We start from the raw sequence: 24,622 nt of genomic DNA, 5'->3' as shown, positions 1-24,622 counted from the left end.
GGCATCACGACACCTCAAAAACGCGGGGGGTGGATTCAAACCGTCAGGTACTTAATCAGCAGCAAGCCATCCAGCAATCAGGTCTGTGCCACGGCCAGATCAGAAGCTCCGACCTCCCGACTCATAGTTCAAATTGATGGAGGGGTCAACAGCCAAGCATTGGGTGAAGCCTGCAAGTCAATCAATCAATCAATCACCCCACTTCCCACAGCTGCTGCAAAAGAGCACAGCATTCATTCGGCGGTGGTTATTGCCCAATTACTCCGCTTTCTGCCCACAGTCAGATTTAGCAAAACTTGCCCGCTACGACAACCAAACGGCACGCCCATCGACACGCGAAAAGACAGCCGCCAGCGCATTACCGAACTCTTGATCGCTTAGGGATTCGCATTTTTCAATCCTACGAATTCGCATCGCAATCATGGCGGACGCTCAGAAGGAGGTGCCGTTCAAGACGGTCCAGGTGGAGGCTTTGGTATGTCTGGCTTGATTTTCTTCTTAGCTGTGAGGTGTGGTGTGGCGTGGAGTGTCAAATATGCCCCTCATTTTTGCGCTGGCTGCATTATGGCACCGTCGACGACGATGTTGGGTTAGACATCGGCCACGGGTGACGAGGATGAATGTGTGCTATGAAGGGGTCGCTGACCTATGCATGTATAACAGGTGGTCATGAAGATCGTCAAGCACTGCGCCAACCAGTTCCCTACTGCCGCCACCGGATCCATCGTCGGCATGGACCAGAACAATGTCCTCGAAATCACCAACACCTTCCCTTTCCCGATCGCCGACGTTGCTGGTCTCGACGGCAGCCACCAGAACGACGCTTCGGCCCTCGCCGCGGCCGCCCCGCGGGCCAAGGCCAATGTCGTCTACCAGGCCGAGATGATCCGGCACTTGAAGGAAGTCAACGTGGATGCCAACAACGTTGGTTGGTATACCAGCGCAACCATGGGCAACTTTCTCAGCTCCAGCTTCATTGAGAACCAGTTCCACTACCAGAAGGAGAACGACAAGACGATCGCGCTCGTGCACGATGTCAGCCGCAGCGTACAGGGCGCCCTCAACATTCGGGCTTTCAAGCTGTCGGAAAAGTTCATGGCGGCATACAAGGAGGGCAAATTCACAACGGAGAGGTAAGATCTCACTTCTTCCCACTTCAGCTACCCCAGCCGTCTAATATGCAACAGCCTCCAAAAGTCGAAGCTCAGCTTCAAGGAAATCCTCGTCGAGTTCCCCGTTAACGTTCACAACTCGCACCTCCTTACCTCCTTCCTCCACCAGCTGCCCGGCGTGCCTGCCAAGGCCGAGGCTGCCATGCCCACATCTCTAGCCGACATCCGCCGAGCCGACCAAAAGACACCTCTGTACCCTTCGGTCGATACTCTGGAGCTCTCGATAGATCCCTTCCTCGAGAAGTCGTGCGATCTGCTGCTCGACAGCATCGAGTCTCACTACACCGAGCTCAACAACCACCAGTACTACCAACGCCAGATGGCCCGTGAGCAGACCAAGATCACAGCATGGCAGACGAAGCGCAAGGCGGAGAACGCCGCCCGAGTTGCCGCGAAGCAGCAGCCGCTGCCCGAGGATGAGTGGCAGAGAATCTTCAAGCTGCCTCAGGAGCCCAGCCGCCTCGAGGGCATGCTGAACGCGAAGCAGGTGGAGCAATACAGCAAGCAGATTGACGGGTTCACAGCAAATGTGAGCGCCAAGATGTTTGCGGTTCGCGGCAACCTCCTCCCCGAATAGAGGTCTGCACGCTAGTATAGATAGATCAGAGAGGCATGAAGACAAGGCCAGCCCTTTCTGGCGGTGGGAGGGGAAAGGGGTTGATGAAACAAAAATCTAGGGATGATGCATCTGGCCCGGCGTTGGGGGTTTCTTATGGCTTGTCGGCCTGGCAATGATTCAGGCTTGTTTACACGACGTTCAATGTATTCAGCTCTAGACACTTTAGCACTCGGGTAGAGTTTGCTCGAGACTTATGACAGGCTCCGCGCTGCCGGAGCTTTTAATGGCCATGGAGATCTCGCCGTCGTCTTAGCTGAAGCGGAACAGGATGAAGACAATGTCTCGGTGAGCGGTGTTTTTCCGAGCTGTAAGGGTTACCTGGGCTGATTGAGCGCCGAATCAGGAGTGGAGGTTCGGAGACATTTGTACATGCGAGAGAGAGACATGCGCACATCCCATGCCATCGAAGTCCCTAGGTTACCTAGGTACCTACCTTCTTCCCGTCCCCCTCTTGTCAGCATCAGGCGGTGACTTTCGGTGGTGAAGCAAACCGTCAATAGATATGTTGAATCGAGCCATACAAAGACAATTGGAGATAGCCAATGCCATCACGGCTTTCTACACTCAACTCTATGAACAATATCTGAAATATGTATGTCGTATTCTGTCAAAAAGAGGGGACTTTCGGGCCATCGATACAGCTGATAGAATTGACCCGTGTCTCCCACCCAAGAATGCCGAACCTAGGGAGATATCTCATGGTGGGGTAAAGATTGCAGGTTCCTCGCAGTCTTGGAGGGGTTTTCCAGACGGCTAGTGCCCACGTTTTGCCTGAGCAACCGGCCAACGGACCAGTCAGAGTTCAGGCTTCTGCACACGATCACCCAAACAGTTAACAGACAGCCCGAAGGCCCCGCGGTTGGAGGGGTACTTCAGATTGTGGTCCTGTACTAGACAGGTTCCAGGCTGGTGCAGCAGAGATTGGCCGGGAGAAAAAAGACTGCCAGCATCTAGGGGGACACCGACATGCAAATTTCTGTCTGGGAATTGGTTGGGATCGCATTCGTATTGGTTCTGCTCGAGTCGGGGTCTCTTGTCCCCCATAAAGTCCACTAAGGGTCCTCATCCCACTTTCGCTTTCTGAATCTTCTCTCCCTCTTCCTCTCCCATCTTCTTCCCCCCCCAATAACCACATCTTCTTCCCAAGTTTCCTGTAAGTCAATTACCTCTGTGTTCTCCCTCCAGAGTCAATTCAACCAATTCGCAGTTGTTTCTCTTTTTCCAGCGAAATCGACGGTTCTTTCGTGGCGTGGCTAACTCGATCGACCCACTAGTAGTGAAGAAGTTCTGCCATTTCACCCCGCACTTCCATCGTTGCTTACATTTTCCCACCCAGTAAGTCTTCCCACTTGGCTTTGCTCTTCCTTTACTCTCTCCAGAGACCTAAAAACAAAATAATCACTTACTTTCGTGTCTTCAAATCAGCTTCCGCCAAGATGTCTGCTCCCGCCTCTAAGTTCAAGGTCGCCGACCTGTCCCTTGCCGCCTTTGGCCGCAAGGAGATCGAGATGGCCGAGGTCGAGATGCCTGGTCTGATGTCGATCCGCCAGAAGTACGCTGCTGACCAGCCTCTCGCTGGTGCCCGTATCGCCGGTTGCCTGCACATGACCATCCAGACCGCTGTCCTCATCGAGACCCTTACTGCTCTCGGTGCTGAGGTTACCTGGACTTCTTGCAACATCTTCTCCACTCAGGACCACGCCGCTGCCGCCATTGCCGCCGCCGGTGTCCCCGTCTTTGCCTGGAAGGGCGAGACTGACGAGGAGTACAACTGGTGCCTCGAGCAGCAGCTGGTCGCCTTCAAGGACGGCAAGAAGCTCAACCTCATCCTCGATGACGGTGGTGACCTGACCCACCTCGTCCACGACAAGTACCCCGAGATGCTCAAGGACTGCTACGGTGTCTCCGAGGAGACCACCACCGGTGTCCACCACTTGTACCGCATGCTCAAGAACAAGTCTCTCCTTGTCCCCGCCATCAACGTCAACGACAGTGTCACCAAGAGCAAGTTCGACAACCTGTACGGTTGCCGTGAGTCTCTGGTCGACGGTATCAAGCGTGCCACCGATGTCATGATTGCTGGCAAGATCGCCGTTGTCGGTGGTTTCGGTGATGTCGGCAAGGGTTGCGCCCAGGCCCTCCACGGCATGGGTGCCCGCGTGCTCGTTACCGAGGTCGACCCCATCAACGCCCTCCAGGCCGCCATGGCCGGCTACGAGGTCACCACCATGGAGAAGGCTTGCAAGGTTGGTCAGATCTACGTCACCACCACCGGCTGCCGCGACATCATTGTCGGCAAGCACTTCTCTGAGATGCCCAACGATGCCATTGTCTGCAACATTGGTCACTTCGACTGCGAGATTGACGTCGCCTGGTTGAAGAAGAACGCCAGCAGCGTTCAGAACATCAAGCCCCAGGTCGACCGCTTCCTGATGCCCAGCGGCCGCCACATCATCCTCCTGGCTGAGGGTCGTCTCGTCAACTTGGGCTGCGCCACTGGCCACTCCTCGTTCGTCATGTCCTGCTCTTTCGCCAACCAGGTCCTTGCCCAGATCATGCTGTTCAAGGCTGAGGACAAGGCTTTCGGCGAGAAGTACGTCGCTTTCGCAAAGGCTGGCAAGCTCGACGTTGGTGTCTACGTCCTGCCCAAGATCCTCGACGAGGAGGTCGCCAGACTTCACTTGTCTCACTGCAACGTCGAGCTTACCAAGCTCACCCCCAGCAGAGCGAGTACCTTGGTCTAGAGGTCGAGGGTCCCTACAAGGCCGACCACTACCGATACTAAGTTATCTCTGTTCCGCTGTATTCCTCCAACCCCTTTCTCTGTAATTGTTCGGATGGGTCACATTCCGGCAATTTTCAACAAGCATTTACGGCATATAATGGCACGGGGCTGGGACATCTATTCTTGATTGTTTTCGGGAATCCTAAAAGGGTCATAGCGGGCACCATTTTTTCAACAAAAGGCGTTGGCACAGAACTGATATGATGCATGATTCCCCTCATGGCGTTTTATTTTTTATTTTGACGACTTCGTCACTTGACGAAAGGGCAGGTATAGGATGGTTACCTGGGTCTACCGGTGTAGACCAAAATCGTCGGCTTCCACGAGAAGCTTAGACGAAGCTAAGTAGATGACAGTCACTTAAAGTGGCGTGATGACCCTTCAACCGGGTCTGTGGGCTTCAACCAATAGAGAAGCAATGATGAGCATAGTATCCGTCCCTCTCTTAAAGTGAAAAGGTCCGCAATGTTTACTTGATGTTTCGATACTCTTCCTACTCGTAACTCGAAGGGAAACCGTCTCGCTGCCCAGCTCCGTGAACACTGCAGGGCGATTATTCATTATTGACTGATACCACTTAGGAAGAGCCCGTCACTCAAAACCTACCTAGGTCCGCACAGATCTAATTCTTCTACGGCATCCTTCCCACCGAACCCAAATTCAACCTGTCTACCTTAGTCTCGTACTCCAAATAACCTTGATTCGGTCTGCTCAGGAAGCAGCCGCGAATCCAATCCGCAAAGTCCGGGTATTGAGTGAATGTTTTCTCTGTTCGCGTCCTGTCCCGGGGTCGACTGGGTCTTTTCCTACACGCAGTGCCCCTAAATGGCTCTCATAATCTGCGTTATTAGAAGGAATAGAGAGAGAAAACCCTACGGAGCCGTGATCTTCGTCATAGCCGCTCAATTGTGATCCGTTCCCCCGGCTCATCCAGCGCCCGGGTTTTGCACTTTGCATTTCTCGTCGACCTTTCGTCCGTACGTGGTTCCTCGCCTCTTCTCTCCCCATCACTTCCTCGTCCCCCCCAACCCGCTCCCTGTTTCCCTCCTCAGAACGCCAACCCCCTCTGCTCCGGCACGCCGCTCGTCAGCCCCGTGCCCGCCAGCGCGCTGCGCACGTTGGCCATGGTGGCCTCCTCCATGGCGCGCTCCGTCTCGACGGTCCAGGTGCCCATGTGGGGCACGAGCAGGGCGCGCGGGTTCCGCAGCAGGGCCGGGTGGACCTCCGGTTCGTGCTCGTACACATCGAGCCCCACGGCCGCGACGTGGCCACGGTCCAGGAAGGCGGCCAGTGCGGCCTCGTCGACGACGGCGCCGCGGGCCGTGTTGACGAGGACGACGCCCGGTTTGGTTTGGGCGAGTTGGGGGTGGGAGATTAGGTGGGTGGTGGAGGGCTGTGGGGATCGCGGAGACGGAGATTAGTTAGTTAGTTGCGTGTTTTAGAGAATTACAGGGTCGAGGAGAGGAAGCTGGTTGTGTGACTTACATTCAGGGGCAGATTCAGACTCAAGACATCGCTCTCGCGCAACAGCTCCTCGAATCCAACGTACGTCGCCTCCCCGGCCTCGCGCTCGTCCTCCGCGGCCAGGCGCGTGCGGTTGTGGTAGACGACCCTCATGCCGAACGCTAGGGCGGCCTTGCGCGCCATGTTGCGGCCAATGCCGCCCATGCCCAGGATCCCCAGCGTCTTGCCGCGCGGGTCGTGGCCCTTGCCGGGCGGATTGCCGCCGTCGCCGTCGCGCCACCGGCCCGCGCGCAGGCTGCCCAGCCCCGGCGCCAGGTTCCGCAGCGCGCCCAGCATGAGCCAGATGCCCAAGTCCGCGGTCGCGTCGTCGACGGCGTGGGGCGTGTGGCTGACACCGATGCCGCGCGCCGTGCAGGCCGCGATATCGATGCTGTCGTACCCGCGCCGTTGTGGCAGATGTAGCGCAGCGACGCGGGCAGCAGCGCGACGGCCGTCGCGTCGAGCCGGCCCGTCGTCCCCGTCGAGCCGAAGGTGCGGTACGCGGCCACGACGCCGTCGAGGGCGCCCGCGCGGCACTCCTCGAGGAAGCCGGCGCGGTCCGTCGACTGCGGGACGACGACGTCGGCTTGCTGGGCGATGACGGACCAGGTCTCGTGCGCGCTTTGGGTTGGTTCGGTTAGTAGTTATCGGCTGTTTCTTTTCCCCACGTGATTACAGCCGTGTCGTACGCTTTGAATAATAAAACAAGCAAGAGAGATAGGTACTCTCGTGAATAAGGATGTGGAAGTAACTTACTGCTTAACTTCGCCGAGAAGAAGGACCTGTGGCCGACTCATCTTGGGAGATTTGAGTTGAGTCGTATTCAGGGTATCTTATGGGTGTTCTAGGTAAAGAAGTAGGTATTACGAGTGTTGTTAAGTCTTGGTGCTCCGAGGGAATTGTTCGCAAGGGGGGCCGCTTTTGTTATGGCCCCAGGATTGTCGCTTCGGCTCGGATTCCTGTAATGCAGTCCCGGAAACAAGTTGTTAGTGTTATCGAGGAAAAGAGTAGGAGCCGAGTGTGTAAATTGAGCAGGGTAGGTAGAGATATGTTTTTTAAGAATAAGGGATTCCCAGCGAAGCAGAAGATGCCGCGGTTTTATAACCAGGGCATGACAAAAACCAGATCGGGATCAAGATGTGTCGAGGCTTCTGTTATGAAGCCGGCACCTTTCGCTGGCTTGATACCCCAATACGCGGGAATAGCCGAAGGCCAGTCAGTTAATGTAGATCACTGTGGAGGCGGGGTTTCCATGAGTGGGCAGGGATGATGGATGGGGAGATCTTGGATGATGGAGAAAAAGTGCGGGGGTGGGAAAGTTCTCCTATTTTCGTGTTGGAGCAACCAACCAATGAGCTTTTATATCTGTCTGTTGTCGAGTCCCTTCCTTTGCCCAGGGTCGGCAATACTGTTGTTGAATGAAGTAAGGGTTTGGTCATAGGAATCAATGAATGCATGCAGTTCCCATTACTATCCAGACCCCATGGGGAAGGGGTCGCTGGATGCATAAAACGCAAGGATTGAGCAGATAACCTATATGTGTATCGTATCATCCCTAGCAGATATATGGAGGATGAGGCGCTGGACCCGGTCGTCTGGAACCCAAGGCGGGAGAGCCTTCTAGGTTAAGCGAATGAGTAACGAGAAGAACACCGCTTGCCTTGTCGTTACTCCCGACGAGTTGTCAATGATAGCTTATCTGTGTAAGTGTTGCGTTTCCGCCCCCTGGTTCGACCTTATCACAGCTGTTGTATAACCGGTCAGCCGCCACCCTTTCGTACCGCTGACCGTGCGTGCGTGCGCGTGCATCATAGCCCAAGTCGTGGTAGTATGTATTACCTTGCTTACTACCTACCTCAACCTACAGCACCCCTCTGCGTTACGTGGGGGGTATGGTGTTGCCGGCCAGACCTGTGTTGGGATGAACATCCGGATATTCCGCGTGCAGTGGTTGGCTTCCTCTCAACCTATCACGGACTAGGTACCATTGGTCAGTCGCCGCTGACCGCATCGCTAAGTCTTCTTACAATGGACGCAGTGGCGCGAGATTATCACCGGCCTGGCAGAGAGTGCAGAGCGTCCAGCAGTCGCCGACAACGACATCGCGCACAGGTCACGGCATAGAGTAAGTAGGTGGTCGATTCCTCAACTGAAGGTTAATATACGGATCCAGGCCAGAGAGCGGCAAGCTGCCTTGCCGGTGTTGCATGCTGAGAGTGCTTGTCCCCGTATACATCTGACGCAGGTAGGTAGTGGTCGTAGGTAGTAGGGTAGTACCGACTCCGCGTCCCACCACCCCCACGACAAGCGATATCGAAGCGCGTAAGTCCCTGGGCATTTGACGTGCCGGCCGGAATCTGTACCTAGGTGCCAGCAATGCGCATTGGCTCTTTTCGTTTGATCGCCACGTCAACCAATATCTTGAACTCAGGGTGGGAAGGGCAATTGCTTTTTGTTTCTTTTTCTTTCTCTCTTTCATATCTATCAGCATCGGGCAAAGTTGGTATGGGTCCGCGCTGTACGTGTGTATGCTCGAGGTAGAAGAAGGTAGAGCAGTTGCCCCGAAAACAAATGTCTTCCACGCCCAAAGATTGCCAAACCGTGGCCCATTCCGCCCCTTACAATTATCCCTAGCATTAATCCCCTTGACCCTCAATCCGTCATCTTTTTCATGGAAATTTCTCTAGCATAGTCTCTTCTCTATCGCCAATTTTGTTTTTCTGTTGTTCCATTGGAACACATAGTCATACATCGTATTCAAAACATGTCGATCCGAACGTGCGTGTGTATGGCGTAGCCGCTGATTGGCACGGCACGCCAGCTTCAAGATTTGGTGTTCAATCGAGATGACGGCGTCGTCTGCCATCATCCTTGGGGACATCGTGCAGGCGATCCAACGATACTCTTGGCGGCCTTTGATTCTCCAAGGGCCTGCCCTATACATCGTAGCAACGCAGACCCAACTCTAGTATGAACGCCTAAAGGCTTTCATGGTATATGCAGGCATACAGTTATCCTCCAGCGCCAAAGCTCAAAGCAAGTAGAACGCTGAATGGAAAGGAAAAAGAAAAGGAAAAGATTAAGCGTGTTAATACAGTTGTTTCCCGTATCGTTAGGGCGTATCATATAGTGGTACGGCGAGAACCGGCGCGCGTAATGAAAGCCCTTGCCGCAATCTCGGAAAAGCAGCGAACCACATTGGTCGTTCCACCGGTGACCTTTGCCTCGTCCTGGATGAATTTTCGAGCCACGGCCAACTTGCTTTTGGGCATCGATTCCTCTAGGTGTGCTGGTAGCGTGCTTTCAAAATCAGCCGGAACCTCGGGGGTATATGCTCGCATAATGGCAATGGCGTAGAGGACGTCTCGATTTTCCCGCCCATCGAGAACAGTGCGCATCTTAGCCAGTATTTCCTCTCGTTTTGGCGGCATAGGGTGGTTCAGGTCGCTCTTGATGGCCAGGAATTCGCCAAGATAGAACCAGAACTCGAACTCTCTAAGACGATGGAAGTCGCCCTCGGACAGCATTGGCTGCAGCGGATTTTGACTCAGGACATCGCCGCTGATCAATGCATCGAAAATAGCCAAGCGGTTGCGAGCCTCTACCATGTCATCTGGCGGAGGCAGCGACCGCCCTGCGTTCATCTGTTGATTTGAAGGGCCCGCAAAGCAGGACAAAGTCGCCTTCCACACGACGAGTGGCTCTAAGGTGGCGGGATAATCAAGTGAGAGCGGCTCATTCGCGCCGACAGAACTGATCGTATTCAGGAATGCCGCCAGGACATCGGTTGATGACTTATCAGCCATGAGCATGTCCAGTGTCTGCTCTTTCGTGAACCATCCAGACTCAAAGAACCTTTCCAGACCCGGTCCGTAGATTTCGGCGAGCAGTCCTCTCACGTCGTTCAGTAACGCGGCGGATGGATAAGCCTGGAGTTCGGCAACGAGACCCCACTCATCATCACCAGTTGGTTGATAGGCATTTTCGGGGCTCTTGGCGGGAGGGCTATTAGATGAGGCTGTTGCTGAGGCAGCGGTGGTGATTGGGAAACAGAATGATGCGTAGAAACCAATGCCGGCCCTCCGCCTCGAAGATGCAGCGTTACGGAGCTCATGGATCTCCGATCTATGTTGTTTGTGGCCATGGAGTGCATTCCTGGTATGGTGGTACCCGATGTGGTGACCATAGCTAGACCCGGGTCAAGAGGGGGCGCAGAAGCTAGGTCGATACCCTCAGTCCTCAATATCCCTTCCTTGGCCATAGAATTGGAGCTGATTGTGTTAGCGGGCGTAACAGACATGGCCGCAGGATTGTATACCGGGGAGGAGCCGTCGGCGGCGGTAAGGGAGGGTCGTTTGAAGGGACAGAGGCAGACGGGAGTATGGAATGATTATTAGGGGCCGGCTGGATGCTGGTAGGATGTTGTTGCTGCTGCTGTTGTTTGAAGATGGGATCATAACCCATGCAATCACGTTTGGACTTTTGACAGTTCTTGCAGACTGGATGTTGCTCGTCGCACTGGACACACCAAGGTTCGTTACGTTAGTCAAAGGTGGGGTGAGAATTGGGCAAAAGGCGGGACAAGAGTTGGTTGAGATGAGAGTTGAACTAGTGCGGGCTCAGCCGCCAGGAACCATGGAAACGAAAGAAAGAAACAGCTCTCTTTGCTTGTACACCACGAAAGCAATTGGCGGAAAATAGGTAGATAATATGAAATTCAGGTTAAGCAGATAGATAAGTAGATATTGAAGAGGGTGGAATACTGCATGGGCTTCCAAGTCAGTGCTTCTCCATCCATAGCCTTTTGGCGTTTCGATTGGCGTTTAGACACCCGCCGCTGCCGCTAACTGGCGGCTCCAGGTACTGGAAAGTTGGCAACGCAGGCAGATCATATGGGGCACGACAGGGGAAAGCTGCACACGGCATCCCCAAAGATCATGTCGGTGGCGCCAATGCGCTATTCCCATGCAGTGTTTTGGGGGGTTTTGGGTGGGCAATCACGGTCCCAGGTTGTCACTATGTCATTAGAGTTCTGGAGAATCCCGTGCTAAAAAGATAAAACGGAAAGGACGGCTTGAATGGCGGTCTCGCGCCTCCGAAAGTCAAGCCAAGCGGAGAGTCCACTTCAAAACGTCAAGTCACTTTGGCTCACGATCTTCCTTTCTTTCTTCCCACTTCCAATACCATACCACTGCACACTTGCACAGCTTTTTCAACCTCGTACTTGCGCTCATGCGGCAAGGAAGACATGGCTTGGCCAACAAAACAGAAACAGCAAAAAGGGACAAGCATGAATAATGCAGCAAGAATTTCCTCAACATACCTTGATCCTGCGCTTGCGACAGGTTAAGCAACCGGTCTTGGTGCGGCGTTTGATCTCCTAAGCGACGACCAAATCCCCAATCAGTATACGTGGATATACGTCAACTGGACACTTGTGCCGTTTTGTTCTGGTGGTTGAATGGTTCTATAGGTACCTTTTTATGTCGCCCACTCGCAAGCACCGTCCGAGGGTCACTAGGCGGTATCGCGTATCGCGGAAGCCCGTCGGCGGGGAACGCCGTGAAAGACCCCGGCAGCTGTAGGGGCGGTGGTGGATAGTATGACATGCCCTGTGGCATCTGCCCCATGGGCGCAGCCATGGCAATTTGCTGTTGCTGGTGCTGGTGCTGGTGATGTTGCTGCTGTTGTTGCTGCTGCTGTTGTTGTTGGTGTTGGAGAGGGTCGATTGTCCGCATGCTGGGTAATGACATGACATGGCTCGCCGCCGTTGGACTTCCTCGATAGACATCGGCGCTTGACCCTGCCGAGGTCGGATATGCGTAGTGCATCGGAGGCGCATACGTCGGGGCTGGATAAGATATGGACTGTCGCGGCGGGCCGGACTGGTGAGGTGGAGGTGGGTTTGACATGGCTCGCGACGTCGGCGTGGGAGGGTGCGAGGAGGTGGCGCCGTTTGCAATGCGTTGGATATCCGCCGAAGAAGAAGAATAAGAAGCGTTGGCACCAGATGGGGTCAGGGGCGGATCGGTAGCGACAGTCGTGTCAGCTATAGCAGCAGTTATTGTGCCTGTCGCAGTGCCGGTGGGAGCAGAGGGTGAGTTTGTGGTGGTTGGCGTCGTGGTTCTGACATTAGCAGTGGTTGCAGTGTTTGGCGTCGAAAGAAGCTCTGGCGACGTGCACTCCCTGCCCTTGATAGACTGCTCCTCCTTGATTTCTACAATTACTCCTTGCAGAGGCCGTGTAGCCGTCGGTGGCTCTGCAACTGACTCCGGCCGTGGCTGCAGCTGCAGCCCTCGTTTCGCACTGTAAATCCGGGTGTCGTCGTCTGCGCTAGGCCGCGATTCTGCCTGTAGGTGCAAACGGGGGCCAGCAGGAGCGCCAAAAGATGTTGTCTGGGTAGTGGTGGTGGTGGTTATGTTGTTGGTGGTGTTGGTAGTTGTAGCTTGTGACCGTGACGGGGATCTGGCCAGTGAAGTGTCACAGCGCAATCCACCAACATTATTACTACTACTATTATCGGTCACAAAAGCAGAGGAAAGGCCATGACGGCTAGCTCGAATTGGAGCATGGGCATCTTCTTGCGCAGCAGCGGAGATGGCGGGAGTGAAGGCGCCAGTTCCCCGTCCGGGTGCAGGTCGAGGCTCGTCTTGGTCTTGGTCCTGGCCCTGCCCAGGCCGTGGATGGCCTCGCTGAGGTGGCTGCTCCTGTGCCTCTGACATTTTTATTTGGGTGTTAATTTGAAATTTTTATGGAGCCGGCGATGAGAGGGAAACCAGGGGGGTTTGGCAATTCATCCATACATTCGCGTCCTCACCGTGCCAAGGGGGATTGATGGGTGACCGGGGCAAGGAAACGCGGGCAGCATAGGCGGCGGTTCCTGGTCGGGTAGGTAGTAGTATGGGTAGGTATGGATGGATATGGATCTGTATGGGTACAGCGTAGTGTAGGCAGGGCCTGTAGGCACGTATCGATGGTCTGATTGCAAAGTAGATGGCAGATAGGCGGGAAACAAGGGGGTGACAGCCAAGATAGGCCGCGGCAGAATGGACATGGATGGGCATGGGCATGGACAAAACAGACGAAGAACAGATAGCCTTGAAGCAGCAAACATTGCAGCCAGCAGCTGCTGCTGGTTTGTTGTTACTCGGCGCTGGGGGAGCTGGCCCGGCCGAAAGAGTGAGAAAGAGAGAGCGCGAGAGTGAATTGGGAAAAAGGTGTGGTGAAGCGTTTCGAACACGCGCTACCCTGGGCCGAGATTCCTGTTGGTATCTGCAGTATTACCATACCTGCTCCCATGCATACAGCAGCAGCAAGTACTTACATACATCCATCCATCCTACCTTGCCAGACCTACATACAACATGTCTGAGCAGGCATAAAAATAAAAATGCGACGTACCTACAGATGTCACCGAGACCGCATGTATCATGAAATATTGGACTGATGCAGGCCTGGCTACACCAACACAAGTGGCATAACTCAGCCGGGCTCATCACAGAATTGTCAACCTTTTGTAGGCAGGTACAGCGATAATCATGGTCGTAATGGGCCGTGGTCGAGGTTTCAATTCCTCGGAACGCCTTTCGCATGCGACATGAATGCAGATTCCACATCGGCTGGGGGTCTGCCTGCAAGCAAGGAATAAGAAAATCCCTCCTGTTGCCTATCCTTTTCTTCTCTGTCTCCTCCGGGCCGTAGGTGATGCTCCGTCTACCTAGTGAAAGGAATGGCTGCTTTGGAGAATTGGGAAATCCCATTGACTTTTGAGATGTTTCTTACCCGTTCTGTGCTAGGCTAGATGCACCCTGCAGCAAGCCCAATTTGGAGGAGCCATAAATTGGAGCCATCTCTCGCATCTACTACTGAGCTAGGCACATCGATGTGGGTTTCGGTGTCAATTAGAGCACAGTTCATACCTAACTGTCGGATATTATTGATTGGGTAGTAGTACATCGAGATCATCAAAGGGAGGGCACTCCGGTGAGTCTGAACAAGTCCCTCTCTACCATTGGATATTTGAGAAGATAAATGTAATATGTTCAGGCGGAGTTTGTTGGTTGGTCTGAACGAGAACATACCAATCTGTTTTTCGTCTACGGTCGGTTATCTGATGTGTTACATATCGAGACCTTTTTCTGCGTTGGTTCGTTTCTTGCGATCAATACTTTAACACCATTTGATTCAATCAGTGAACGAAAACAAGGCGCCTGCTCAAGTAGGAATGGTGTCCGTTCGTTTGGGCTTGGATGGTCTGGTCGCTTCGATCAAACCCATGCAAGTGAAACCCCTGGTTGGGTGCTTTGCCTGTTTATCTCTAGCCTCGTTCAAAGAGCCTCCAATGGTTGTAGGCCCGGATTTTGCCCGGAGGACAAGAGATGAGGGAAAAAAACCAAAATGCGACCAGAAACCTGCCGGGAATGGCAGCTCGGTTAAGGGACCCGGCGGCCGGTAGGGGTCAACCCTGCCTGGACAACGATCCTGTCTCTGCTTCTGGCCCCATTGATGAACCCAGCTGCTTTACGAGCTTGGGCTCCAGTCCTCTGGGCTAAGGCTGCTCCTGCTAGGGGAGCCAGACTCCAGTCAACATGGAGCCAGTCCTCGGGTTGGAGGGGTTGAGGTCCTGACTGGAGCGCGTCTGGGGGGGGAGGGAGGGGGGGGTGGAGGGACGGAGCTGCCACGAATCCCGCCGATGCGCATCAAATCGATGTGCATTGGCATAGGTATTGATTCCATCATCGCCAATCTGCTACTCAATGTTTGGTAGATAGTTCACGTCAAGTAAGGCTCGAAAAGTGGCTTTCTCATCGTGGATACTTGCAGCCGTAGCCCGTAGGACTCAATAGACGCGACGAAACGACGATCTTGCGTCGTTGCTCCCCGATTTGAATTCCCAAGTTGGAAATTGGGCCCATCCATACCTTAGGGATCAGACGGCCCTATGCGGCCCCCTACTACATACAGCTTTGCCTATCTCATGCACCTGCCTACATATTGGCATTTCGTTGGTTTGTCTGCTGCTGGCCTCTTCTCTCTGATTTGACATCATCTCTACCATATCTGTCTCCTGATGCTAATGCCAATACGGGTAGTCAGGCAGATACTGTACTGTACTGCAGGTAAGGAAGGAACGCCCTTGATAAGTCGACAAATGGAAATACATAGCGGCTAATAAGATGCCCAGGAATACGTACGTACTTGCATACATCGACCAAAGTACATACTTCTTACATAAGATTAGATCAATACCTAGAGCTGACATTGGATCTTGGACACGGGCACCCTTGATGAGAAACAGAGAAGAAAATTCTTGCTCTTACCAGGTTGTACAGATAGATCCCTTTGATCCTTCAGCAGCATTCGGCACCGCCAATGCCACTCCCACCCCCCTTTTTCCTCAAAAATAATTCAATGCTGCAGTTGGCTGAGATGCACTGCAACCACGAATGCATGACTTTGAAACATTGCATCACCACGACTCACCGGAATTTGGATCCTTCCAGGCTACCCGAATACCACTGCACGTACATACAGCAGCACTTCTTTGATACTGCGCAGGTGGCAGCGTTTTCCAAGGCCTGTCCAACCGGTGTCGTCTCTAGCATGTGTCACCTCATCCGCCCATCCATCCAACCATCCATCCAGCCATCACCCACTCTCGGGCACAAGCACGTGCTAGCTTCTGCTTCTTCTCATCCTCTTCGAGCTGCCTGGCCCGCCCCCGCAGACCCGACTCCGACCCTGACTAACCACAGACCTCTAACGGAATTTGAGCCACTGAAAGAAAAGATCGAGACTTTGCTCGTTGCGGTGATTCGTTTCTACTCGTTTGATCTGCTCGAAACACTCACATGTTTGACCCTCGAACAGCACTTATGCGGCTTGCTGTATGCTTCCTTTACTTCCTGTCATTCAGCTGAACCGAAGCCGACCAAAAAAAGCACTCTCTCGGGGTGACAAGTCTTGGCATAGGCGGGTCGCGCTTCGAATATCCGATTCACCTGCCTGCTATGGTGGACACAATGACAGTTATTGATGGTTGCATGTAGGTCTCGCCTGCGGCGCAGATGATGTGGTGATCCCCAGGCACATGACGGAGCCCATGATGTTCTCTGGCGTCGAAGCCAGTTTATCCGTCAATCAAACGGATACTGCGTTCTTTTCCTCGCGCTCTGCAGGTCCCCGGAGTATTTCAGATGTTCTGCAGCTCGCTTCCTGGAATCCCGGTTTGTCGCTCGGTTGATATCGATCGCTTGGTGTGCCACTGTGGGTGGCCACACCTGCTGAGCGAGCCTATCCGCTGTATCATCGTTACGCTACCTGCGCTAAACCATAGCTTATTCGAACCGCAGCGAGCCCTTGCTCGTGCCGAGACGTCCTGCCGATCATCGCAACCCTCCAGCCTCTTCATCTAGTCTGTATATCCCCCAATCTATATTGAATATCTCATCGGGTACCGGAGGGTTGGATCTAGCCTCGGTCATCCAGTGGGATGCTTCCTCCATGACATTGCGACGTTGGCAGCCGCCATGTGGCCTTGCTGACCATCTCCGTTGAAACGAGAATGAGTGCCGACAGGTGCCTATCCTCACTTTGCCGATAGTCACCACCAAGGGGATTAAACGACTTGCACTTCCGTTAGCCCTTGGGTTGTATATATGCACTTGATTCTTATTTGTGTCTATCGCCGGCACAGTGCCATTGAAATCCCAGATTCTTCGAGATACGATATGCAAACCCGCGACGGGACGATCTCGGCTGATTTCGTCTGGCCATTAGGCTCTTGCTACATGCACAACGGCATCATTGCAAGGCTTCTGGAAAGCGATGAGGTCAGGGCATGCAGGTCATCTACTAGCACTGAAACGACATCAATTATCCCAGCATGCCCACTTCGAACTGTTGTTTTTCCCCCTCCCATCGAGAAGAGGTGGCTTTCTTCGTTACGTCGCGGGCCGCCAGAGGAAGAGAGACCCAGAGGCGTAGGATATACGGCCCGGCTCTCCACGAACCAGTCATGGAGAATAAAGCCAGTTGCAACGCAATCCAAGTTTGTCAACCACTCCCCACGAGCGTCGAAACAACACCCGAGACCTCTCAGCGCTTGCGTCCGGATCAACGGAATAATTCGTTAGACGTACGTACTTCATTGCTACTACTATATTTCGCATTGCCTCACCGTTTGCGGCGCCACGTAGCCTCGGCGGCGCAACAATATCTCTCCATCCATAGTTCAGCCCGTTGAGACGTGCAGGCCATTACCGCCCATATTGAAAATTGTTGGCTGCAGCAACTTGGGGGCGTGGTGGCTGCGTCTGACGAAGTTCACATCATACGGGTCACCTGCAGCCACATTATCCCGGACCGTTATGCGTCAATTACATCAACCGTGGCCAATCATGAAGTGCGGTGAAATATATTGCACAACGGGCGGCCAAGGGGCTATATAGCACTGCCGTGAGGAACAGTCCCTTCTGCTTCCGCGGCATCTTTTCTATTGCAGCTTTTAATAAGTTGACCAATGTGATATCTGGCTTCGACTCGTTTGACATCACCGTCAACTTCTTCACGATGTCGTGCTTGTTGGCTTCATCACAGACCTGCCCGTCTCACGGGCGAGCGGCGTTCTGCCAAGACTTCAGGGCCCCCCTGACACATCTATGTCCCGTGTGAGTTGCCGAGCTGTCATCACGAAGCATCCCGTCTGCGTTCATGCGAAGTCGTCGGTCACATCGACGATGCAGAAATCGCCCATCCCCCATAGATGGTTGGTGGAACATGCACTGTGGCGGATCCAGCACTTGTAGCGTCGGCTGCTGTGAAGACGTGCAGCTTGGCTGTTTGAAGCTACGTACAAACCAGAATCAGAGGGCTTTGAAGGGAATTACGGTACAATCTTTGTTGTACTATCATCATGGGCTCGAAAGAATCAACAAGTCGAAATATAGAGACCCTGATACTGAAGTTCCTACCCCTATCTTGGCGATACGATTCGCATGGGTAGAGAGCCACCAATCTCGATTGGCAAGCCAGATGTTCGACCTCGACATACAACTCATCCACACGAATGTCCGGTCTCTTTCCCCGGCAACGAAACACGGCCTTGGCTTTTGTGACTAAGCCTACACGTTTGTATACTACCGTGCAAACTTCCGATTCGGCACTATTGCGCTCTGTAAGTCGTTGGACCAAGATGGTAGAAGATTCGCAACGAACAGACCCATTACTTTCTCACTGCAAAACTGATCCGAGTCAGCTCATTATACCCAGCTGGCCTCGGATACCGCAGCAGACTCGGTGTATCCAATTACAGTCATTAAGCGTTGCTTTCTCCTTTTTGGTAATATGCTCGCCATTGTTCAGCATTATATCTAAACTAGACGATAATTACTTCTTTACCTAGTGTTAAGTCTTGTTGTTGATTACACTGGTATTAAATACAGAGCTTGACTTGCTATAGTGTTATTCGATGCATTTGCTACTGCGGGTGGTCTTTATTAGGTTTGAACCATCGAACGAGCATGACAAAAGAACATCATGTACTCTTTCCGATGGATAAGGAGACCAGGGTCTTGCCCTGGGTACCTACCTACTTACTCTGTTAGTGTTGGTCTAAGAGAGCCAGTCGGGAGCCGACAGCAATATCCGGCAGGATTTAGCGAAGCCGGCCCCAGACAAGAACGCTCCCAGGGCAATAGGGGGAACGGTTGTGTTTAGCCGTGGATGACAGGAACAGCAACTTCCCTGTCGACCAAGCATGTCTTATCTTGATAATACCACCCTACTGCATTGAGTACTATTCCCTGGTCAACATTGTGACATCGATGTGTATTCGCCCATCCTGCCTAGTATATAACCAAATAGTACGCTCCCGTATTGACTGTATAGTATTCTCATTTGCCACGATGCGAATTTTAAACCTCCGTTTACCGAGGCTTGCCTTGGTAAACAACTTGGTGCACTGCATGAAGCCGCGTCTCATATTTACACAAACGGCTAGTAGAGAGCGTTATGACTGCTGGATAAACGTTGAATGCACTGTTGTGAGCCCCATGCCTGACGGGGACCTAGTCTGTGTCCTCCTTTGCCTGACATCCCTTTGATTTGAGCCAATGGGGTATTGTGGCTAAACATTGGGTTGATGATACGAAAGACGTCCAATAGTAGAAACCCAAGGCATCTCAGCAAAACGATTTGCCCGTGGGAGTGATGATGATGAAAGGCATCGAGTCGTTTCACATATTATCCATCTCTTACTGACTGACTGACCCCTTCTATCACCGCCTTCACCAGCCAATGCCAGCCGTGATGTGGGAAGAAGCCAAAGCCGAGGACCTTGGCAACCTCATTCGGCGCCCACCTCGGAAACGTCGATTATATAGCGTAATAACGGCAACTCTTTCATTCCGTTCTGTTTCTACCCCTAGGCACTAGTGGTTTAGTGGTAAAATCCATCGTTGCCATCGATGGGCCCCGCGTTCGATTCGCGGCTAGTGCAAGAGATAACCAAATGAAATCTTTTTTTTGCTTACTTCTTTTGCACTCCTTCAGAGGAGATGCTATCGTGGGATACCTTGGTGGATATTCTTTTTGACCCCCTGAACTTCAGCACGGGCCAATCAATCGGCGAGTTCTGGGTCGGGCGCTAATGGAGTCTAGCCCTAACCCAATCCCAAAATTGGACAGACAGTGTTGAATAGCTTGCACTGCTTCCAACCACCAGACAGCCATACAGTATAGACTATCATAAGAGCTCTCATCTTCAACAAATTAGGGGATGTGGTCTAGTGGTATGACGTTTCCTTAGCATGGTCAACACGCATGGAAAAGGTTCTGGGTTCGATTCCCAGCCTCTCCACTTGATTTCCTTTTGCTTCTCTCCTCACCATCGTCGAGAAGTTTTTCTTTTTTGGATCCTCATCCTCCCCCGTTTTTGTTAGTGTCCAAAGACGAAAGCCCCTCCAGTTCTCTTTCGTCGCGCATCAACTGCAAGGCATTCCTCATTCAAGGTCGATCGGCGACGGAAGCTGAATCTATACTTTTTATTGCCCGCGCGGTCGGTCGCCCGCCCAACTTGGCCTCCGACAGCCGATAGGGGCTTACCATCCCATGGTAAAGGTTACAGTACTGAGTGAGACGCGTATCACAGAGAATCTTAAAAATGCAAAGTGTATGTCATCTGTGCTCGGGCGTAGTGGTATTGATTGCATATCAATTGTAGATCACGGAAAAAGCTGGTTGACTGCATTCGTTAAAGCTGATCCAACCCATGCACCATGAAACTCCCATCGGTTTGACAAACTTCATGAGCTTGATGAGAAACTATAACACCAACCAGCTCTGGCCTTCAGTCCCGGTTGCCACGGTCGCCTCCTTGAAGCAATTCCGCCCTGCCGGAGCCATCCCCGAGCGTGCCAGGAAGCCCTTGGGGCGGATATAGCCCGGTTCTAACACTATGGGATACCTCGCCTCATCCCTCGCCGTGCGAAGAATATAACAGTTGAGGTCTTTGGTGAGGTCGGGGACGGACATGGTCGGCAGCTGTGGGTGAAGCCAAGAAAAAAGAAGAATAGCCATCTCGTACACGGGCCTCGACCAGTACTCGGGAATGAGCCGTGCGGTCTGGTGTTTATATAATGTGACAAGCTGAAGCTGCATCACCGCTAAAGCTTGTGTAGTGTAGTGGCTATCACTCCAGATTCTGACTAAACATCAAAATTCTGGCAACCCCTGTTCGATCCAGGGCACGAGCTACATAATTTCTTTTTTTCCCCTCTTTGCCTTCGACCCAATCTGCATGCTATCAACGCTTAGACTTGGAAATCATACTTCCTGGATTCTATTGCAACCTCTCCTAAAATGCCATCTTGGAGTAAGTTCGAATAGTAGCATCTCTTGAGATGAACTTGTGGATTTGGCTCATTTACTCTGCTGCTTGTGCTGCGGCCTTGTTCGCTTGCGCAGCTGCGCAGGCGGCCGCCTGCGCTGCCTGTGCAGCATCGACAGGTGCCTCGTTTGCAGCTTCGGCATCGAATGTTGATGCAATTGATACCTTGCTCGCCGACGGAGCAGTTAATACGGTCTCGACGGTAGATGTGCGTGCCGTACTTTATGAGGCAGTATTGTTATTAACATGCATGTCGCCTGAGTAGGTACTTACTTGCACAGACTATCAGTTGCGTGTGTACATCCTTCGAAGGGCCAGTGTTCGCGGATTTCCAGCCGTTGTAGCGTATACATCCACCATTTCGATGGCAACCATGTGCACGTCGGTCGCGCACATGCTTCAAGGGGGACATGGTCCCGCTACCGTCCAGACATAGCCAGTTTGCATGCGTTCAGCGGGCAACAGGACTGACCGTGAGCCGGCATGTGCCGTGGAGGAAGCGCAGAGTTCCTTTAGTGAATTCGTGATAAAGCTCCTCGGTGCCACGCTCCCTGGCTGAGATTGCGGCGCGTGCCCGAGGCAAGCGTATGGACACATCAAGACACAAATGAAGTATTAAGCTGGGACGATGCGATGGATTGGGCTTGATTAGCCAGCCCTCGGAACGGTACCGATCGAACCATGTCTCCAGCCCGGCCCTGGACTCGGAGTAGAGCCCGTCCCCGTCGAAGGCCTCGTCGTTAGGCGGCAGAGGAAATACCAGGGTGATGGGTCGGCCGAGCGAGTACCTCCTTGGTAGGGATACCGGGGTAAACTTGGTAAACCTCCACCGCCCTGGGCATAGAGCAGACGGCCGATAACTACGACGACGCTCGACCCGACGCTGAGGCCGTGATAATAGCAACCCTTTTTCGACCAATGTGAGAACTTTACTGTCCATTCGCACCTCATGCCCAATAGGCAATGAATTTGAAGCTTTTTCAGTCTCTTGCTTGCAGCGAGTCTGATGATGATCATAGCAGCCACCTCGGAGGAGCAGCCAACGAGGCGCCTCGAGCCCCAGAAATGCAACATACCGGGTCAAAGTGAGTACATCGCGGTCATTCCCGATAGGCTATCGTTCGAGCAAAAGGAGCGCCCAGATAAATATCGTCGGAGCAGTGGCCCTCAAGGGTGGGTGGTGCCATCATTTCAGCTTGACGCGGTTAGTTACACGACAGTACGGAGTACCATTACCCAATGTGCGATCAGCTCAATGGTCAACTAAGGCATTGGCGATGCCAAGAATAAGCAATGGGAAGATACTGAATTGCGCGCCCCATCATCGAGAGGCATTCTTCCCAAGTCAAGTAGGATAGGATGCCACTACACAATCAACATAAAGCTATGGTGGATGTATTCAGCGAGTTCTTAGCAAAGTCTCTCTTCTCCCCTCTCTTCCCGCGCCCACGTCCACGTGTCTTGGTCACTTCTCAGTAGGGCTCCGGACCATACTTCTCGTTGTCGGTGCCATCGGTATGACCAAGACGGCCCATCGTCGTTCTCAGGTTCATCTTGCTGGCATCGAAGAGAGGTCTCGTCCAGCCGCCATTGCATCTCACCAGCGCATTCATACCCGCTGTATACCGTATTGCCAGATCAGCTCCTGTTCATCATCGGATCACCGTTTGGGGCAACAGGCAAATGTAAGAGAAAGGAGAGGGAGATAAGTGGGGGAGACTTACCTAAGCCCGCTGGGTGGCTGTTGACATAGACATTCTCCCAGTGGCCCGCCGGCACGTCGTAGAGCTCGTGCCGGATGCTGAGATGCGGGTACTTCTTGGTGATGTCGAACCACCATGCCCAGGCCTCGCGGTGGAGAGGGCCGTGAGCGAAGGCGTGGGCGTCGTCGGCGGACCGGAAGTAGCACAGCATCATGAGCTGGCTTCCGGTGTACCTCTCGTTGGCGGAGAGAAACGTGGTCTGGCAGAGAACTGAAGAGGATGGTGGCAACCTGTGTGAGCTCATAACGTATTATACAGGTGCCTAGGATTGAGACCTACAGCCATTGCTACCATTTTTGTTCCCGTCCTCAAGAGAAGCACGCATTTTCTCCAGGTAGTCTCCAACCTTTCTCAGACCTGGCGAAAATGTACCCAGAGGGCTGTTATATTTGACCTAGAGTCAGCAAGAGGTTCCCTCCTATTTTTACGAAGTTGAACGGGCTTGGAAAGTTCAGGGCGCAGGAATGAGTGAGGACTAAAGAGAGGCAACACATACTGACTAGATCGCGCACCCAGCATGAGCAAACAGACGCCGTTTTGGGAGGGCGAAGCCGGCATGGCGCCGTTGGGGCCGGGCACCTGCGCCGTATACTTGCCGTGGATGACATCCCCAGCCAGGTCGTGCGGGACCAGACCGGCGGTCATGAGGAGGGTCTTGACCAATCGGCAGAGCAGCAGGGCCGGGGCCGGCAACAGGGCGTACCGGAGCGGCAGACAGGCCGCGAGCAGGCATTGGGCCGCGGCACCCATTGCCAGCCAGGTCGAGATGGTGAAGTTGTCCCGCAGGAACTGGATAAATATGTTATTTGAGGACTGAATCGATGTCGCTGATTCATGATTCTCGGCCAGAAAGAATCACATACGTTGTAATTGAGGATCTTGGGTCCATTGCTGTTGCCTTGACCCTTGGAGGGCCAAGCATACGCTTTTAACATTGGTGAGAACTTCATCATGCTTTTGGTTGGTTGCGTAATTGGCAGAGCTCCATGTGAAACCCGGGTAGACTGCTGATGCTGAAATTGATATTGAGGGAGGTGAGGCTCATTAAGGGTGCAGATGTGAGCAGGGAAAGAGCGTGAAAAGATGATGTTTTGTACTTCGTTCCTGTACAATTATTTGACCTGGCGTTGAGTTGATTGAAGACAGAGGTCAATGAAAGCACCGTTCAATGGCAGGCACTCCTCCCGAATGAGGTCGTCTCCAGACAGTGAGCTTGTTGTCTGGTCGATGTGAGACAGAGCCGTTTTGTCCCACGGGTTCCGGCAGCCTGCTGCGGCCTTGACGAACTTCACATCGAAACTGGTTGCTAAAGGCGCAGGGGAGCAATCCCGTTTGCCCTATTCGCGCATGTAGCCAATCACCAGCAAGAAGCATTATGAACTTCCTCGCGTGCCTGCTGTCGCTATCCCGGCTGAGCGCAGTGTTACTGGTTGGGTCAAGACTTCAACCTGAAAGAGCGAATCAGAACACTGGAAAGGCTGTAACCAACAAGCAAAATCGATGGCAGCGACGCGGGCCATTGCGATTGATTGATGCACCATAATTGATTTGGTTGCTGGAAATGCGACTGATGTCCAGGTTGGCCACCGGGTCCGATTGCGTAAGTTGGTTTCAACGGTTTCCCCCTTTAGGAAGGAGGGGGCACTTTGCTTTTTTTTATAAAGTGCTGCTGCGCCGACTTGACATCCGCGGCGTGCTTCCTGCAACTCATCAATTAGTGCAGAGATCATCGTACTGGGCTGTTTCCTGATCAATTGATAGCAGCAATACCAGCTTTCGCAATGGGCTTCAAAGAACGTAGTGATGTTTAAAAATGCGAATTGACATTCGATTCCAGAGGTTGTTCATCTATGTAATACCATAATCTTTTCCGATCGCCGTGTTGCCCTAGTA

The 24,622-nt window shown here is 53.0% G+C and overlaps 6 protein-coding genes across 6 annotated transcripts; 2 read left to right on the top strand and 4 right to left on the bottom strand.

Annotated features, from left to right (window-relative positions):
• Nucleotides 1-421: 421 nt before the first annotated feature.
• On the top strand, nucleotides 422-1,749 carry PG994_002812 (Eukaryotic translation initiation factor 3 subunit H; the record flags this gene model as incomplete). Its single annotated transcript, XM_066854221.1, has 3 exons — nucleotides 422-475; nucleotides 664-1,133; nucleotides 1,188-1,749. 3 exons carry the CDS (start codon nucleotides 422-424, stop codon nucleotides 1,747-1,749), a joined length of 1,086 nt encoding a protein of 361 aa, XP_066720076.1.
• A 1,478-nt stretch (nucleotides 1,750-3,227) lies between these two features.
• PG994_002811 (adenosylhomocysteinase) lies at nucleotides 3,228-4,535 on the top strand (the record flags this gene model as incomplete). Its single annotated transcript, XM_066854220.1, has 1 exon — nucleotides 3,228-4,535. The coding sequence occupies one exon, from the start codon at nucleotides 3,228-3,230 to the stop codon at nucleotides 4,533-4,535; it is 1,308 nt and encodes a 435-aa protein (XP_066720075.1).
• A 1,089-nt stretch (nucleotides 4,536-5,624) lies between these two features.
• On the bottom strand, nucleotides 5,625-6,876 carry PG994_002810 (glyoxylate reductase; the record flags this gene model as incomplete). Its single annotated transcript, XM_066854219.1, has 4 exons — nucleotides 5,625-5,969; nucleotides 6,062-6,428; nucleotides 6,512-6,700; nucleotides 6,836-6,876. 4 exons carry the CDS (start codon nucleotides 6,874-6,876, stop codon nucleotides 5,625-5,627), a joined length of 942 nt encoding a protein of 313 aa, XP_066720074.1.
• A 2,325-nt stretch (nucleotides 6,877-9,201) lies between these two features.
• On the bottom strand, nucleotides 9,202-12,801 carry PG994_002809 (uncharacterized protein; the record flags this gene model as incomplete). Its single annotated transcript, XM_066854218.1, has 4 exons — nucleotides 9,202-10,204; nucleotides 10,398-10,597; nucleotides 11,403-11,459; nucleotides 11,515-12,801. The coding sequence occupies 4 exons, from the start codon at nucleotides 12,799-12,801 to the stop codon at nucleotides 9,202-9,204; spliced, it is 2,547 nt and encodes an 848-aa protein (XP_066720073.1).
• Nucleotides 12,802-20,401: 7,600 nt separating this feature from the next.
• PG994_002808 (uncharacterized protein) lies at nucleotides 20,402-20,611 on the bottom strand (the record flags this gene model as incomplete). The annotated part of the gene is made up of 1 exon (XM_066854217.1): nucleotides 20,402-20,611. One exon carries the CDS (start codon nucleotides 20,609-20,611, stop codon nucleotides 20,402-20,404), a length of 210 nt encoding a protein of 69 aa, XP_066720072.1.
• Nucleotides 20,612-22,438: 1,827 nt separating this feature from the next.
• On the bottom strand, nucleotides 22,439-23,479 carry PG994_002807 (uncharacterized protein; the record flags this gene model as incomplete). The annotated part of the gene is made up of 4 exons (XM_066854216.1): nucleotides 22,439-22,584; nucleotides 22,691-22,939; nucleotides 23,009-23,109; nucleotides 23,226-23,479. The coding sequence occupies 4 exons, from the start codon at nucleotides 23,477-23,479 to the stop codon at nucleotides 22,439-22,441; spliced, it is 750 nt and encodes a 249-aa protein (XP_066720071.1).
• Nucleotides 23,480-24,622: the final 1,143 nt, after the last annotated feature.

The sequence above is a fragment of the Apiospora phragmitis genome (assembly GCF_038363925.1).
Source record: "Apiospora phragmitis strain CBS 135458 chromosome Unknown utg000003l:1.0-2676785.0:1.0-2680665.0, whole genome shotgun sequence".
NCBI classification, from domain to species: domain Eukaryota; kingdom Fungi; phylum Ascomycota; class Sordariomycetes; order Amphisphaeriales; family Apiosporaceae; genus Apiospora; species Apiospora phragmitis.
Note: the sequence above shows the minus strand (reverse complement) of the source record. Positions and strands in the feature narration are given on the sequence as shown.